At 40.6% G+C, this 17,017-nt stretch overlaps 2 protein-coding genes across 3 annotated transcripts; both read right to left on the bottom strand.

Moving 5' to 3' along the window:
- Window positions 1-2,893, bottom strand: LOC125139860. Its single transcript, XM_047805705.1, has one exon. It carries the CDS (start codon window positions 2,641-2,643, stop codon window positions 391-393), a length of 2,253 nt encoding a protein of 750 aa, XP_047661661.1. The 5' UTR covers window positions 2,644-2,893; the 3' UTR covers window positions 1-390.
- A 1,693-nt stretch (window positions 2,894-4,586) lies between these two features.
- Window positions 4,587-16,639, bottom strand: ccni (cyclin I). 2 transcript variants are annotated; one of them, XM_047805706.1, is made up of 7 exons: window positions 16,408-16,639; window positions 13,549-13,705; window positions 12,667-12,801; window positions 10,126-10,200; window positions 8,336-8,476; window positions 6,896-7,126; window positions 4,587-5,805 (listed from the first exon to the last, which is right to left on the bottom strand). In XM_047805706.1, exons 2-7 carry the CDS (start codon window positions 13,660-13,662, stop codon window positions 5,461-5,463), a joined length of 1,041 nt encoding a protein of 346 aa, XP_047661662.1. In that variant the 5' UTR covers window positions 13,663-13,705; window positions 16,408-16,639; the 3' UTR covers window positions 4,587-5,460. The 2 variants fall into 2 exon arrangements, with proteins under 2 accessions (XP_047661662.1, XP_027008658.1); XM_027152857.2 differs by lacking the exon at window positions 12,667-12,801.
- Between the last annotated feature and the right edge of the window lie 378 nt (window positions 16,640-17,017).

Raw genomic sequence — 17,017 nt, 5'->3', positions numbered from 1 at the left:
TGACTTTTAAAGCACCAAACATATTTTAATATATTGTGTAGGATAAACCGACAACCTTCTTACAAAGTGAGACTTTAAATACTGCATGCTAAAGTTACAATAAGTGAACTGCTTAAAGTTTACATTTATGCTTTCAGCTAAAGGAAGAATGTGCATGTATTTTCATCATGAAATCAAAAAACAAAGTATTTAAAGCGTCCACCCTGCTAGGTAACCTCTTAAGACTCAATGTAGTTGGTATTAATCTTCAGTCCTAAGAAACAAACATATTGCAGAATCAGACTCAACACCCTGCTATAAAACCCACTGTGAATTTAATCATCTGTATAAGGTCAGGGAAAATACTAAATTGTTACAGTTTCTGAACACAGACTAAAGCCCTTGTTTCTATTACAGGGAATCTGCACTGGCAGAAACTCTAAGTTGGGATTTGTGTTTGAACAGAGCAGCGAGTGACGCGTGTCTCTTCACTGTAGCCGCTGATCTGTTGACAGGTGCCACTGGGGGTCTATCTAAGGACCACTGTACCCCTGCACTGCTCCCAATCATCGCCTGGGGAGCACCAAGCATCTCCAACAGATCTTGGTCAATGTTTTTTCTCAAATACTGCCATGGCCTCTTACCACTGTTGTCCCTGAGAGCCACATTAGCCTTGAATTTGAGCACTAGGAGCCGCAGCAGATTTTTGTGGCCGTGAATAGCAGCCAGGTGCAATGGTGTGTAGCCGCATGTGCTCCTGGCATCCACATCCAGCGCCATCCCTGCTTTGTGCACACCATACCACAGAGTGTTCAATACCCGATGGTCTCCATGCTTTGCTATCCAGTGCAGTACAGTATATCCTGACACAAAGTCTCGTTTGGCCAGCAGATTTGGATCCTCTCTGAAAAGAGAGTAAACATCAGTCCAGAGTCCTGTAGCTGCTTTCACAAACCACTCATGCTCTTGGGGCTCTAAGGGAACCTGGGTGTTTCTGTGGCCAAAAGATGATGGGTCTTGGCCCAGACTGCGAACAGAGCTGGCAGGGGAGACACTGTCCAGGGGGCTGTGGGTTTGGCTAGAGGAGGCATTAAGAAAAGAGGTAATCCGTTGCAGTCGTTTGAGTCGGGCTTTGTCACCATCCTCCCTGAAGGCCTGGTCCAGATCTGCTCCCAGACTTCGACACATTCTGCTTCGCAGTCGGTGAGAGAGCCGCCGGGCAACAGGTCCGTTGTGAGTGCTCTCATCGGGTGCTGAACTTGGAAGAGATGCTTGTGGTTTATCATCAAGAAGGTTTCCTGTTGAATGGTGCCAGGGTGTGAGTTGGCGTTCTTGGCAATGTAGCCGTGATAGCAGCCTGACCTCATGGAAACGATGGGTTCCAGACTGAGTCTGCTCCCCACCTTCTGATAAACCTACACCATGATAATTTAATGCATCATCACTGGACCAGTTGTCCTGATACTCTTGATGCCAGTTAGAGTTAATTGAAGAAGGCTGGAGGAGGTTGTTTTGGCTGGAGGACAGGCCTTGAAGGAATTTGGGCTTTGGGTAGCTGTAAGCCACAAGTGGGTGGGGTGTTTCCAAAGGAAGACTGTTCGTCTGGTTACTAGGACTGACTGGAGCTGCTGCTGTTGCTCCATAATCCTCTGGTTCACGGATGCAAATACTTTTGGCCTGTCCGTAACATTCTGGCCTGAGCAGACATTCATTGCTCTGGCTGAGGCCATCTTGTCTATACGCATCAAAGGAGTTAGCAATACTAGGGACATCAACTAAACATGGACTGGAAGACGAAATCTGTGACTGTCTGAGAGAGATGGGAAAAGGCCAAGCACTGGACCAATTCTTGTCAAATGACTGGAAAGTGCTAGGCAGGGTTTGTTTGTATCCAGTGTCCTTAGACGGAGGGGTCACCCTCACCTCACAATGTGTATAATCTGGAAGAGGAACAAGGGACTTCTGGTTGCAGCCATCTGCTTCTTGCAATTGTTCAGGTTTGGCACCATGAACACCATTGTGTTTCGAATTCGCCTTCTCCGATACTCCTTTTACCTCTGAAGGCTTATCAAAGCTCTGGCTGCTCCCACTTGAGCGTTTTGAGTCCATAGTAAATGAAGACATGCCCAAAGTACATGTATTTATAATTTTGTCTTTGCTGGGGACTGAGGACACCCTTTGTTCCCATGGTTGATGTGATGAGGTTTGAAAATCCTCCAAATGAACACTCTCAATATGATTCCCGCTATTGTTTACAATCCCTGCAACTGGCAAGATTTGGTCCTTGTAACGAACTTGTGAGAGCTGAGTTTTCTGATTAGAATCCTCACTGTGATTAGGTTTAGTAGCGCAAACTTCTACTTTACTGCTTCCAGCTGCTTTCTGTTTCTTATCACTTGCACTCCCTAACGAGTCCGCCCTGGCGGCGACGTCTCCGAGATGAGGTCGGTACTGTTTCCTTAACAAGACATAAGACACGCCATCCTCCTGCTTCACCGTGGCCACGGCGTTCACGTACCTTTTAAACAGCTCTCGGTTCCGCAGTCGGTCCTCGTGCTCTCGCAAAAACTCTTTAAAGTGTGTCAGCAGATCCCCGTTCCGCACCTTTCCTCCGTTGCGCAAGAGAAAGCGCAGCACCGACTCCTGTGTGAAATCGGTGGCCATGCTTGATAACGTCCGACGTTTTCTTTCGTGGGTTTCGATCAGTTTCAAAGTTCACGACGTTCCAAACCGGTCAGACGTTTCTGCCGCTCGAACACAAACCCTGCCCACTCGCAGTGCGCGTGCACGCTCTGAGCGCCACCTGCACGCTCTGAGCGCCACCTGCACGCTCTGAGCGCCACCTGCACGCTCTGAGCGCCACCTGCACGCTCTGAGCGCCACCTGCACGCTCTGAGCGCCACCTGCACACCTGGGTGAGTTGGATTACTTTGTACCCAATTAAGTGATGCGATATTGCTGGAATGTTTTCTAGTTCATGGAAACAAGGTCAAACGCTTTTGTTTCAGCATTTTCTGTTCATTCTCATCATTGATAAAATAAAAATACTCCCAGCACATGATATATTCCTGAAAACCCCGAGGTGTTGACTATCAAAATGTGAAGGAAAATGTTTCATCTTCTACTATAAAGAAGCAGGGGTTACCTTTTTCCAGTGTGACCAGCAAAACAATAACAAGGTTTAGAAAATATGTATTTACCAAATGCAAAATCAATGACAGGCTGCTTGAGTAGTTTTTGAGAAAAAAACATGCATTAAGCAGCTTTTTTGGGGACAGAAATGCTTTGGAGAATGGACAGACTGGTTTGAGCTGACAGAAAAGCTATATGGCACCTCAGACAGGGATCAGCAGTATTTAATACATGCATTCCAAATACAAATATAATTTTTTTCATTTCTATTTGATGGTGATTATAAAAAATACTTTAGCGTTTTTTTTTTGTAGTTTAAAATACTAAAAATACTTTCTGTGATGTCTAGATGTCTAAAAACAATGTATTTAGCCTTGATATCCTTTGTCAAGAACTTGCCCAGGCCGATCACAACATCAGCTAATAGGCTAATTGATCCACTGCAGGTGAGTAACGTACACTGAAAGACTCCTCAGACTCTGTGGAAAATGACACAGGGATTATTTTGCCAACTCATGCCAGCTCATAGACAGAATAGTGACTTCAGCAGATGTCAAAAAAGCAACGATAGACAGTTTTTATCTGTCATGGCTTAATAACTCAGCAACAGCATAATGTACTTTGTGGAATGCCCCAAGAAGACCCAAAACAGTGGAAATGCTCTCTGATGTGATCAAATGCAGCTTGATTACACATTCAGGGCCTTTCTAGAGCTTCAAACTAGAAGTCAGTGAAGCAACCCTAGCATGTGACACATCCATACTTCAAAATGTGATGGCTGTATCCACAAATGGGATGTAAAAAAGGATTCAAGAAATGATGCTTTAGGCTGCCAGAGATCTGGGACTTTTGACAGTGAACAAGTCCTCATGTTCAGCTGCACATTAAACAAAAGATGAAGATGATGATGACTTCATCTTCACAGAGGCAGAGCTGGATTCATTACACTTGTAGCATTACCCCCTCATCAAACACCCTTTAACAAGGATTAACACAATTCCAAATGAAAATAATTCCATCAGCAATAGCTGAGTGCTGCAAAAATGGCTTAGAATGGCTTGAGGGACCTGGGTGAAAAGGTTTTGACTTCCCCAGACCTCAATCTGATTGAACGTCTGTGGGATGTGCTGGACAAACAATTCCAATCTATGGAGGCCCCCTCCATGAGGCTTAAAGGATCTTCTGCTAATCTTTTTGTGCCAGATACCACAGCACACCTTCAGAGGTCCTGTGGAGTCCAAGCCTCGAAAAGGTCAGAACAGTTTTGGCAGCACAAGAGCAACCTACAAAATGTTAGGCAGGGTTTTTTTAAATAAAAAAACTGTGTGTGACGTTGAACTGTGAGTGATGTAAATTGTTAGGTGAATATGAGCAGAGCCACAAATTACAAAAATGAAACAGTTAACCCACTTTACCAGGTGGATAGTTGACTATAGAGTTAGAAATCACACAAAGAAAAACTCCATTCTCTCAAGTGTGTTACAGTTTCCATTTATTTGAACCTTTATGGTGATGTTTCAGCAGTGTGGGCATCCCTTCTTTCTTCAGAGAAGGACAGAGCCAGAGATAAAAGATTATCAGAGAAAACAGAATGGTAATAGTCTAAAGCTTTTTTTGCCATTTCAACAGGTTTTGTAAATTTTTTTCAACATTTTTTGTTAAAGTGTACCTACAGATACATTATCTTTTAAAACGAACACTAAAACTTTTGTCTCTTGTGCCACATGTGATTGGATGGTGTGTTCACATGAATTCTTCATTAATGCTCTTTTAACAGAAGTGATAGGGATATTATCAACCTCTAATGTTCAACCTCTCACACACACCTAAATGGCCAAGACATGAAAAGAAAAAAAAAAAACAACAACAAAAAACAGCCAAAACAGAACAACAGAATGAGAGAAAGAAAGAAATGTGTAGTTAAAAAAATAAATTCTCAAAATGTTATCTTAATTCCAGCTTTTTAAGCCATGGCATTAAAAATATCATCTTTAATTAAATTTAACATTCAGGTGTTATGCACTCAGACAAGAAATAAAAAAGATTTAAACAGCACTCAGATACAGCGTGCAGGGGAAAACAGATAAATACAGATAAAGTTAGATCTAAATTATTCACAGATATATGCGAGACATACGCTAGTGATAGACAAAGACAGGTGTTTTTGTATGAGTGGGCTTGGGAGTATTTTTTCCACATTTTATGAACTTGTGATTAGACCTGACAGAGAGATAGTTATGAAAGAACTGCAGAATATTTCATGTGTGTGTTTTAGCTCTGTTCTGCTCTGAAGAATACGGGATGCTGTCGTAACTGCGGTCTGGCCCCATTTCAACCCCAAGCGCGTTGCTAGGATACGGTGACAGGCTGAAGGGCAGGACATGGCGAGGAATCACCCTCTATGGACATGTACCCTGTAGTAGACCCACTCCCTCCTCCTGGCTCCTCCTCATTGTAGAGACGCTTGATGCCATCAAAGTATTCGTCCACATCCATCTGCTCCACCTTGCGCTTGGACGAGAGCTTCCTGCGCAGTGGCAGAGTAGGTAGAATGGGGTGAATGGTCGCACAAGGGTCGTGGGGGGTTTGCAGTGGGTGGCAGACGTACACAGTGTTGGGAGGCAGGGATGCCGTGTGTGTGGAGAGACAGCGTGCCACTAGCTCTCGGCAGCCGATCAGCTTGGAGCTGTCAATCTGAGACAAAAAGAATAAATATAAATCTCAGGCAATGCAATATGAAAAGATAAAGAAGATATTACCTCTGATAATATTATGCAATACACACTTACTGTCCACATTATTAGGAGCACCATACTAATACTGCATAATAACCCTCTCTGCTATCAGTGCAGTTTACACAAACAAAATCCCCAGCATGAATTACACAAAACATTCCACTCAGACATTGGTCCATGTTAGTAAGATTGCATCAAAACAGGTTTGTTAGCTGCACATTCATGAGTGAACCTACCATATCCAAAAGGCCACCGATGTACACATGGTACTAGTCTGAGATGGTGTATGAAAGTATCCACGTGGCCATAAAGAGATGCATTTGCTCAGCAACACAACTCAGCCTGGGGCATTCAGACAATGTTTGATCGGTATTAAGGGCATTAAAAAATATATCTATATTCCTGCACCATTACTATAGCAGCATCAGCAACAGCCTAAACTGTTGCCCTAAGGCAGTTTGGGTACATGGATTCATGCAGTTCTAAACATTTCATCTGATCAATTTTTGGGAATACCTGCCCAGTGTAGCCTTATATACATGTTCATGGCTGACAGAAGCGGAACCTAGTGTTGATTTCTGCTGGTGTAACTCATCAAATTCAATGTTTGTCAGTCTTTTCTATTCACCACAGCTCTAAAGTGGTTTTAAGAGTCACTTCGTGTCGGCGTAAACAAGTCTGGCCCAGTTTTCTGTTGAGAACTGCCAGTCAGTGGATGTTTTTTGTTTGCTTCACTCTTCCAGACCACCAACCAGAAAACATTTATTCAACAACATCACATTTTCCCTTATTCTGATGTTTGTTGTGATCACTTTATGCACTGCTGCCACATGATTAGTTGATTGGGTAATTGCATGAATTGTTCCTAATAAAGTGGCCACACATATTGAAATTTCAGATAATTATAGGTATTAAAGCTTTAAATGGATGTACTTCCTTAATAAAGCCTAAAATATGTCTTTTTACATCTTTCCAAAATTAAAAAAATAAACAAAAGTTCCAAGTTTTCTCCAGTAGAAGCATTGAGATGTGCATGTATGTAATTTCACCTGAACTTTGCGCAGCAGGTCGGCAGCAAGAGCGAGCCAATCAGGACAGAGCTTTTCCAGCTGCAGCGTGACGAGAGCGAGGGCCAACATGGAGCCACGCTCCTGCAGCAGTGCACTATGGGAAAGGCAGTGCAACAGCTCCTGAGTGAGCAGGGCAAGGTGCTGTGATCGATTCAGACCCAATAACACGCCCGAACTCACAGCCTTGCAGCTGAACACCATTGCGTGGAACTAGAGAGAGACACAGAACGATAGAAATAATCAGAAAAATCAGTCTTGTGATGAGAGACATGTTCACCTACAGATAAACAGGTGTGGTAACAGCCACACAACCCGGATAGTCCGCATACCTATACACAAGCTCTCTTCTGCCCCCCAGTGGCCCTTATTAGAGTTAAATGAAGTGGCAATGTTCCAAAAGAAAATAAAGGAAACATTATAAGCAGGGTATTTTTTTCATACACAGATTTCTCAAATATATGTGTTTTAAATGGTGCATTATTATCTAATAGCAAAACTAATCTTGGTGCACGCTTTAATAGCAAAACTAAACTCTTCAACCACATGCACATTTATGCAGTTATTAATCAACCAATCATGCGGCAGCACAATGCATACAACCCCGCAGACACGGGTAAAGAGCTTCAGTTATCGTTCACATCAAACACCAGAATGGCAGAAAACATATCCCTGAGATTTCTGTGACTTTAACCGTGGCATGGTTGTTGGTGCCAGAAGGGCTGGTTTGATTATTTCAGAAACTGCTGATCTCCTGAGATTTTCATACTCAACACACATTGGTCATTCTCTTCCAAACTCTCCCATAAACAGACAGGTCAACTCAATTATATATTTACAATCCAAGTGAGCAGAAAAGCACATCAAACCTTGAAGAGATGTTTCACACAGGTTCGTCAGGTTCTACTTCCTGTCAGCCAAGAACAGGAATCTGAGGCTATCATGGGCACAGACTCGGCCAAACTGGACAGCTGAAGACTGGGGAAAAAACCAGGTGATTTATTTATTTATTTATAATCTATAACTGTCCAGTTTGGGTGAGTCTGTGTTCATGATAGCCTCAGATTCCTGTTCTTGGCTGACAGAAGTCGAAACTGATGTGGAGTTGTTTTTTTGTGTTTTTTTTTAAAACTTTGCACTTTTGTGTGTGGAAATCCCAGATCAGCAGTTTCTAAAATATTCAAACAAGCCTTTCTGGCAGCAACAACCATGTCACAGTTGAAGTCACAGAGATCTCATTGTTTCACATTCTGATGTCTGATGTGTACTTTAACTGAGGTTCTTCACCTCTTTCTGCATAATTTTACACCTTGCCCTGCTATTAATGTTCCTACTAAAGTGATCATTGAGTGTGCGTGCAATTTAAAGTAGACATTTACTGCCATTTTGCAGTAACCTTGGATGTATTTAGGAGACACTCACAATGTGCAGGAATTCAAGTGGAGTGGCTGCATGCAGGTTCCAGCTGAGTTTATCCAGAATGATCCTCTCCATCCTCAACACCTCTGAAGGAGTACATCCACAAGCACTGCTGTTGATCAGCTCTCTAAGTGCAGGGATACGCTGCATACACAGACGCACACAAAGAGAGTTGAACCAACTATAGGTATTACACTAAATTATACAGAAAATGTGCTGTTTAAACATATTTCTACAAGGTATTATTATAATACATTTTCTATAGCAGTAGTTCTGACAGAACATTATTTACATTATTTACAGTCCAGTGTCACCCAAATGAGGATGGGTTCCCTTTTGAGTCCGGTGTCTCTCAAGGTTTCTTCCTCATATCGATAGATGTTAGCGATAGATTTTAGGGTTAAATGATAAATTAATTTTAAACTTTAACTTTTTATTCTGTTTCTATGCTTCTGTGAAGCTGCTTTGAGAAAATGTTAAGCGACAATGAGTAACAGTAGTGCTGGCTGTAAGGCAAAGCTGAAATGTATCGTATTGTGCTTGCTCTAAGACAAGGTTCATGCAAGGTCTTGTGGGCATTCTCCAGGCTTTCGATGAGAAATAGCTCTAGATATTTAACGCTGTCTGTTACAACACTAAATAATAAACTAATCAGTGTAAACATTAGTTATTTTGATTTGCTTGTCATGTGCTTGGCTTTGTTGGATGATTAACGAGGGAAGTTCACTTTCTGCTACTTCCCGCTATAAGCTTTGTATTTGTTACATTTTTCTTCCATTTTTCAAGTCAAGTCACTTTTATTGTCAGCACATGTGCCTTGGTAAGTGAAATTCTTAGGAACAAACTCCAGAAATTGCAGTTATACAGTTATACAGATAAAGATATAGATAATGAGTTGACGTGAAAATGTGCAATTTGCTCATACATATAGTTAGTGCAATATGTGTGTACAATATGTACAATTAACAAACATAATGAAATCAACAGGTGAAATGTGCAGTATGCTCATATATATATAGCCGGTACAATTTGTGTAAAATATGTACAATTAACAAACAGATAATGGAATCAGCAAATGAAAATGTGCAGATATATATACATTAAGCCATAAACAGGATTAATTTCCATGTAGGAACTAAAGCTGTGAGCGTGGTATTTAAGTGTCAGATACGTGTGCCACGAGATCTGAATCATACGAGGTAATATTTTGGATTTGTTGATTTACTTATGAGCGATTGCCTGTCGCTGTCTCGCTTACTAGCGTACACGTATAATACAATATTGTTTCTATTATAGCAACTCATTCACATGGTCTTATATGAGGTAAAGTCGACAATAAAGACAACACAAAAACCTGCTGTTATGTAATAAATAATAAATAGCTAATCATTTATATAGTGATTGATTTACACCTTACGAAAAAAGGTGCTTTTGTTAGTCTGCCATGGGACTGTTTTCATAACAGAGAGCAGAGAGTTTCTCTGTAACATGACTGTTGAAGTGGGGGTGTGGTCAGGCGGTGGTTTGTGAATGGGAGGCGGAGATGGAGAAGGTGAGTAAGGATTACACACCTGCTGGAAACTTAGCTAAGGAATGTTCTGTGTCATCACGTAGTGACGAGGATAAAGCGTCTCGTGGGAGTGTTGCACATTTCAGAGCCGTGTGCGTGTGTGTTTTAAATATCACCACCATAAAGCGAGTAAAAAGAGCCCCTGCCAATATAAAGATCTTTCCTTTATCCACAGGTCACCGTTTACACTTCAGCCAAGTCTTTTTTGTGATATTGAACTCACCTCATCCTCTTCACTTGTCTTAGCTGCCAGGAAAAAACAGGTGATAGCAATGCAACGCAGGTACTTGGGACGAGCCTGAGAGAGGGAGAGGGAGAGAGAGAGAGAGAGAGAGAGAGAGAGAGAGAGATGGGGAGAGAGGGAGGGATGTTAATAATTATTACATTACATCGTCATTTCCAATAGTCTGTGTTGTGTTACTGAAGGTCACAGACTGTGTACACAGACTTAACTATGCACAACGCTGAAAAAAGTCCCAAGGCTCGTACCACATCACAACACCTGCGTCTACTTCCTTTATGCTACTTCCTGCTTTCTTTAGCAGCATGAAGAAACACAGAGAAACCCTGACACATGCAACACCATGGACGGCGTGTTTTCTTAACCTCTGACGACACGCAGGAACACAAAGCAAAACAAGAGAAACATTTTGTAACCTTGTCTAAGAACAATATACCTCATCAGTTATATTATTAACAACACTAATTATTAGTAGATCATACTAGGCATGTGCTATATGCCAATTTTAATTGCCTGTGCATGATATTATACTGCCACAATACCTAATATCCCTAAAATACATCATCCAAGGGCGCTCGGTCTCTCTGTCTAGTTGACTTCAGTGAACATCACTGAAAATTTTACTCAAAAAAAAAAAAGGTAGAAGTTGTGTGATTGCCGCTGCCAGCAAGCAGCTCCCGACTGCACAGCTGCTAACATCACCCTCCTCTACTCTCTTCTAACTGCTTAAGTGGTTAAGTCTGGGTCTCGAACCCAAGCACTGCAAAGCTGACACTTTAAGCAAGGCCCTTAACCCGCTCTGCTGTAGTGGTGCAGTATTATAGCTGCCCCTGCACTCTGACCCCAACCTCCAAAGATGGTATATACGAAGAAATGAATTCTACTGTGACATTCTAAAGAAACTACAGGCAGAGAATCATACTGCAAAAGCCTACATACACACCAACGTGAATTGGGACGATTACTTTTTTGTAATTTGACAGCAACAATTTACTGACTGAGGATCCTGGGCCTTATCCTGAGCGTGTGTGCGCGTGTTTTCTATTCAAAGCTCCTAGATGTCCATATGGATTTCTCCTGGTTTTCTCCACCAACAGGTCAACAGGCTCTGATAAATTGCCCCTAGGTGTGCGTGTGTTGCCATCTCATCCAGATGAATCTCTTCCTCTCACCTGAGGAAAGCGTTTAATTTCCACCAGAACCCTGACGTTACATTCTAACTTTTATTATAAATTAGGTATTTAGTACTATATTAATCATTCATTTGTAGCCCAGCAAAACGGAGCAGACTTTGCATAACTTTTAGATGTTTCACTTTTAAAACAAAAGTGAAGCTATATTGGTATGTTGCTATGAATCCTGTTGCTTTCAAATAATTAAAAAAAAAACTATTTGTGCTACAAAAATAAACTACAGACAAACGAGCTGCAACAAGCTGCAATTAGCCGAAATACCCTGAAGAGTTTCCTTAGCCGAGTATTCATCACTAATGAGACACTGTGTGAACCATCAATTCACCAACATAAACAACACACATCACACAAATGATATACACATAAACCACATGTTCATATAGAGTGAGCATAATGTGAGGCACACTTTCACTGGTAATGTTTAGGATTTTAGTCAACTTACAGCTTTTAAACTGTATTTCAGGGCAAAAAAACAAAAAGTCCTGCATTTCTTTGCTCACTTCAGACGTTTCCTCACGTTGTCCATGACGAAGTGTTTAGTTAACTGTCAGCAGGTTGTAGATGATGTCATCTGTCCTGCTTATTTATTACACAACCGCTTCCCTATAAATGATTGTGAATTGTATTTCCTGACAATCTATGGCACCATTTCTATTTCACCTTCTTATTAATTAGCCGCCCACTGTACAGGTTACATATGAAGGGATTAAAGAGTTTCATATACAGAGGTTGAATAAAGTGAGAGAGTGAGAGCGTGGGACAGGATGAAGGATAAGGACAGAGAGGAACAGAAAGAGCGTGGGAGATTTAGACTGTGGGACAGTAAGGAAGACTAAATAAGCACAGTGAGACTGATGGAGATATGCTGAGACAGGTAGTGAAACAGTGAAATAAGAGAGAAATACAATTTCATTTGAACTCGTGTTCTCTTCAACTGCTCAATTTAGTCTTGATATACATATAGTGCATACACACACGGGCATGTGTGCACACACATGGGCAAGCACTGACACACACACGGCCCACATGCACGCACTGGCACACACACATGCACATGTTCTTTCTATCTCTCTCTCTCTCGCTCTCACACACACAGCTCAAAGGTGACATGCGCATATGACTTGGCAACACTCTTTTATCACTTCTCACTTCATATTAAAAACCTCCAAACTTTCATTTTTCCAAATGATGATATTTTGTGACCTTTTGTAATTACGCACTTTGGTGCTTTTTTTGGGTCTAGATGGAAAAGGAGTTTAGCATTAAACCAAATCCCTACTCCAGAGGTGCATTCACAGCTTTCAGCTTAAAGTGTGAGTAGAGTGAATACCTTTATGGTGGAGAGGAAGCGGTCGAGGATGGAGATAGCCAAACCGAGGGTTTCGGGATAAAGCTTCAAGCACCAGTGCACGTCAGTGAGCCACCGCACGGCCTCGTCACGCTGGACAGGGGAAATATCTGTATCCTGCCGAGTAGAAGTTTCATTCCCTGGTTTAATTAGCGTTTTTAACCACCTTTACGGACTTCCCTAGATTCCTAATTGAAAGTGTGCAGCGTTTTGCTATCTGATTGCTAATGTCACACAGGACACATCTCGTCTTGATGCATTTCGCCATCATGCCTGCGAGAATTTTCATGACTTGGTGCAAAAGAAACTAGTGTGTCTGCTTAATTGTGTTGCTCTTATAAAAAGATAAAATATATATTAACTTTTCTGTGTAGTGAATTGATCTTGTTTACATTTATCTGCCATGTTTGTGTTTTTGAACTGGAAACTGTACCAGATCACTATGCCTGCTATTTTAATAGCAATGAACAGCATTCCTAGAACAGCAAAACTACAGCAATACTAACACAATCCTGCACCATGCAATTATGAAAGTGGTACAGAAATGGAATTAAATAAAGGTGTCCGTGTGACAAGGGGGCATTAAAAACAGCATGGGTGTGAGGTATAATTGTAGATACAGCACAAAAGAGCAATCCCAGACATACAGCCTATAAATGTATCTTCTGCCGTGTATACATGCAAAATGTATTGGTGCTACATGACCAAATAATTTACAGTCAATGCTCTGGGTTTTAGCGTCCTGTTTATTTCTTGTCCTGGACTCGTGTGTATTTTCCCTGGAAGAATTTGTCCCTGTGAATAAAAGCTATTTAAGAGCATGACAAAAAAACAACAACACTTGACTAAACTACATCAGTTTACCTGGTTGGCTGGTTTCTTAGGCACATAGCTCCTCCACAGCTCGGCTTCCCTAGAAGCAGCCTTTTCCAGAAGAAAAGACAGCTTCTGGCCTTCCGTGGGTTCGGCAAACTTCATCACGAACCCAGGAAAAGCCTACCTCCCCACTGGATACAGCAACCTGGAATAAACATAAAAAGAGCTAGTGTTAAGAAGACAATACAAGACCAGAAACATGACCTTATAACCCTGCATCCTGATAGCTGTGGATGGTACCACACTGCAAATCCTAAAGATGAAATTTTGGACCCAAAAACAGTTTGTACCCAAATCCAATCCTTACTTCAGTGGATAACTTTACTTTGCACACACTGTCTAATCATTTCTGTCATTTTGCACATAATGTACAATATCTCAGTTGTTTGCTGTTTTTGCACAATCCTATACATTATATCAGGGACCTGCTGCTAAGAAACTGTGTTCATTCTAGTATTACTGCATGCAATATTGTCTGAACTTACAGTATTTACACTGGTCGGCCCTGTTTCTGTTTATTGTCTTTTGTGTATTGTCTTTTTTGTATTGTCTTGTTACTTTTCATCTGCACTGTCTTTTGTTTTGCACTGTCTTGTTTGTCCTGTCCTGCACTGTTTACACCAGGTTACAAAAATGTACTTTATGTACCTAGGACTAACTTACCAAGTCCTTATAGCCCTGTCTTTGTTTTATGTAGCACCAAAATCCTGGAGAAATGTTCTCATTTCACTGTGTACTGCAACAGCTATATATGGTTGAAATGACAATAAAAGCTTCTTGATTTGACTTGACTAATAACAATCCATGTGTATACTGTAGACTTGTAAGAACTGCTGCAGTCATAAAGACGGTTCTGTATTCCAGGTCTGCTATTCACAGTACGGTCATAATAAACATCCAATCAATACACAGTCAATGTTTGATAGAACAACAATAAAGCATTACTTCTTAACTATCTGGATGTCCAAGGTTTCTTCCTAGTGGTTTATCAGTGACATTTTCTCTCACAAAATGTAAATCTTCTTAGTGTTATATATATATATATATACATACACACACACATACATACATATATACACACACACACACACAGTGGTGTAGTGTAGTTTTTTGTAGTGAGTATACTGTGATTTTTTTCCCCCCTCCCAGCCTCATACGCACCCATCCTAGAGCGACACCGCATAGGCACCACCACACTCACTAATGCATAAAATATGCATCTACATGTAATTGAGAGCATTATTAAAGACTGCTTATGTGTTATCAACATTCCAATTTATTGTAAGCAACAAAAGACAGTCAGCTGATAAATCCTGTGCTCCAGGTCCCATATTCATATAACATTTAAGGCTTAAAGTAATCAGACAGTAAAAGGTCAGTAAAAAGACAGGAAAAAATAGACTATGAAAGTAAATGGGTGCTGCCAACTGTCTGATTTACCAACATTTTTCAAAATATCACCTTTTGTGTTAAAAAGAAGAAAGAAACTCATACAGTTTTGGAACAAATTGAGGGTGAGGAAATAACACAATTTTCATTTTTGGGTGAACCTTTAAGAGCTACATTTAGCCTTAAATGTTATATGAAAATGGGACCTGGAGCACAGGTTTTATCAGCTGTCAATTTTCAATGTACATTTAAGAGTGAACAATAAACATTTGTTCAGTTTTATCACCAACACTCTTTCATTGCAGAATATTATGAACTGAATGAACTGGTAGTTTACAAAGCTTTCCAAATACATTTGTACTCGGGTTGTGGGTGAAATGTCACCCGACGCTGCTGTAGCTTTAGGCGCAGGCTTCCGAAAACACAAAGAGTGTAGTTTGAGTCTGCTTTCGTTTCATATCTTCTTTTACATTAGTTAGTTAATTTCAAATTTGCGCCAAAAAACACCGCCAAGCAACTGATTTTCCTCCTTGGTAGGTGACTTCAGATCAGGTCACAGGCCACGGAAACCCCAATAATCCAAAAACGTTAGTGATTCGTTCGCAACACAGACGGGGTGAATTTATGAATGAAAGTTCTGTCACAAAACGATATTGTTACGTATCCTCACGCTTTTTAAGTGGGTATACGGAAATCCTTGGCCTTTCCTAGTGGGTATACGGCGTATACCTGCGTATCACGTAGACTACACCAGTGTATATATACACACACACATACATACATACATACATACATACATACATACATACACACAATATATATATATATATATATATATATATATATATACACACACACACACACACACACACGTGTGTGTGTGTGTGTGTTCATCACTGTAGAATTGTAATCAGTATTTCAGTACACTCTGGTCTACACTTCAGTAATCTATGCACTAAACCTTCGACAAAAGTTTCCATGGAGCACAATTTAAAGTGCCACAATGTTATTGAAGTGTCTCATTAAACGGAAAGCTTGTTTTCATGAATCCTTATCGACTATAGAGCTGTACGATGCTTATATGTGTCAGAAATAACATCAAACTTATACTTATAGACGACGAAATACTTATTATTGTTATATTTTAGGCGACAGGACAAGGTCAAATATCACACAAGAGAGCGATATCGTAAGGTAACGAGCTAAACTGGCGTTAGCATGTAGCTAACGCTAAAATATATAAAAATCCGGATTTTTACTGTGTTCTTCAGCTTCGTTCGGATTTAATCAAGCTAACTTGCTTTGCTAACGATATGTTTTCGATATGTTTTAGTCGTAAAGAAAAATAAATTGTAACGGTCGTCATGATGATATTTATATATATTTACGTATATAAGTGTGTTGTTTTTTGTTTATATTAGATAATAGAAAGCGACACAAACGGTCATTTGGCGTTACCTCCCCTGCAAGGCGGTGGGAAACGCAGTCCGACTCGGAGATCATCCGGTCCATTAAACTGAGATCAAATACAAAATCAGGTCGAATCGAGGCATGACTACAATTCCATCTTCGCCTCCATTGTGTAGAATGAAATTAAGGGGATTAATGCATATATTATAAAAGAAAACGAACGGAATATAGACAAACGCGTCTATACTTCCGAGGAGGGGGACTGAAAAAGAAAGAAAACGTCCCGCCCACTTTTACTGCGTATATTTTATTCACAATAAAAAATGATAAACACTGGAAAATAAAGAACATTGACATTCAGTAAAAAGAGTCATGTCTCAATATGAGCTGTGATAATAATACAGTAATCAAATTACATATATTATGTGTGGAATTTAGTGATTACATATTCATGTGTATATATGGCGGAGATGGAACTACTTTCTCTGGCGGATGCAGCATTTACATGGCCGTCTGTAGTCCGGGGATCACGGATACGATCATCATAACAATCATAAAACGAAATTTTTAACGCTAAAACGAATAGGACATGGTATGTGTGTGTGTGTGTGTGTGTGTGTGTGTGTGTGTGTGTGTGTATATATATATATATATATAT

The sequence above is a fragment of the Tachysurus fulvidraco genome, chromosome 21 (genome assembly GCF_022655615.1).
Source record: "Tachysurus fulvidraco isolate hzauxx_2018 chromosome 21, HZAU_PFXX_2.0, whole genome shotgun sequence".
Classification (NCBI taxonomy): domain Eukaryota; kingdom Metazoa; phylum Chordata; class Actinopteri; order Siluriformes; family Bagridae; genus Tachysurus; species Tachysurus fulvidraco.
The sequence above is the reverse complement of the archived record's forward strand: the minus strand, read 5'-3'. Positions and strand labels throughout refer to the sequence as shown.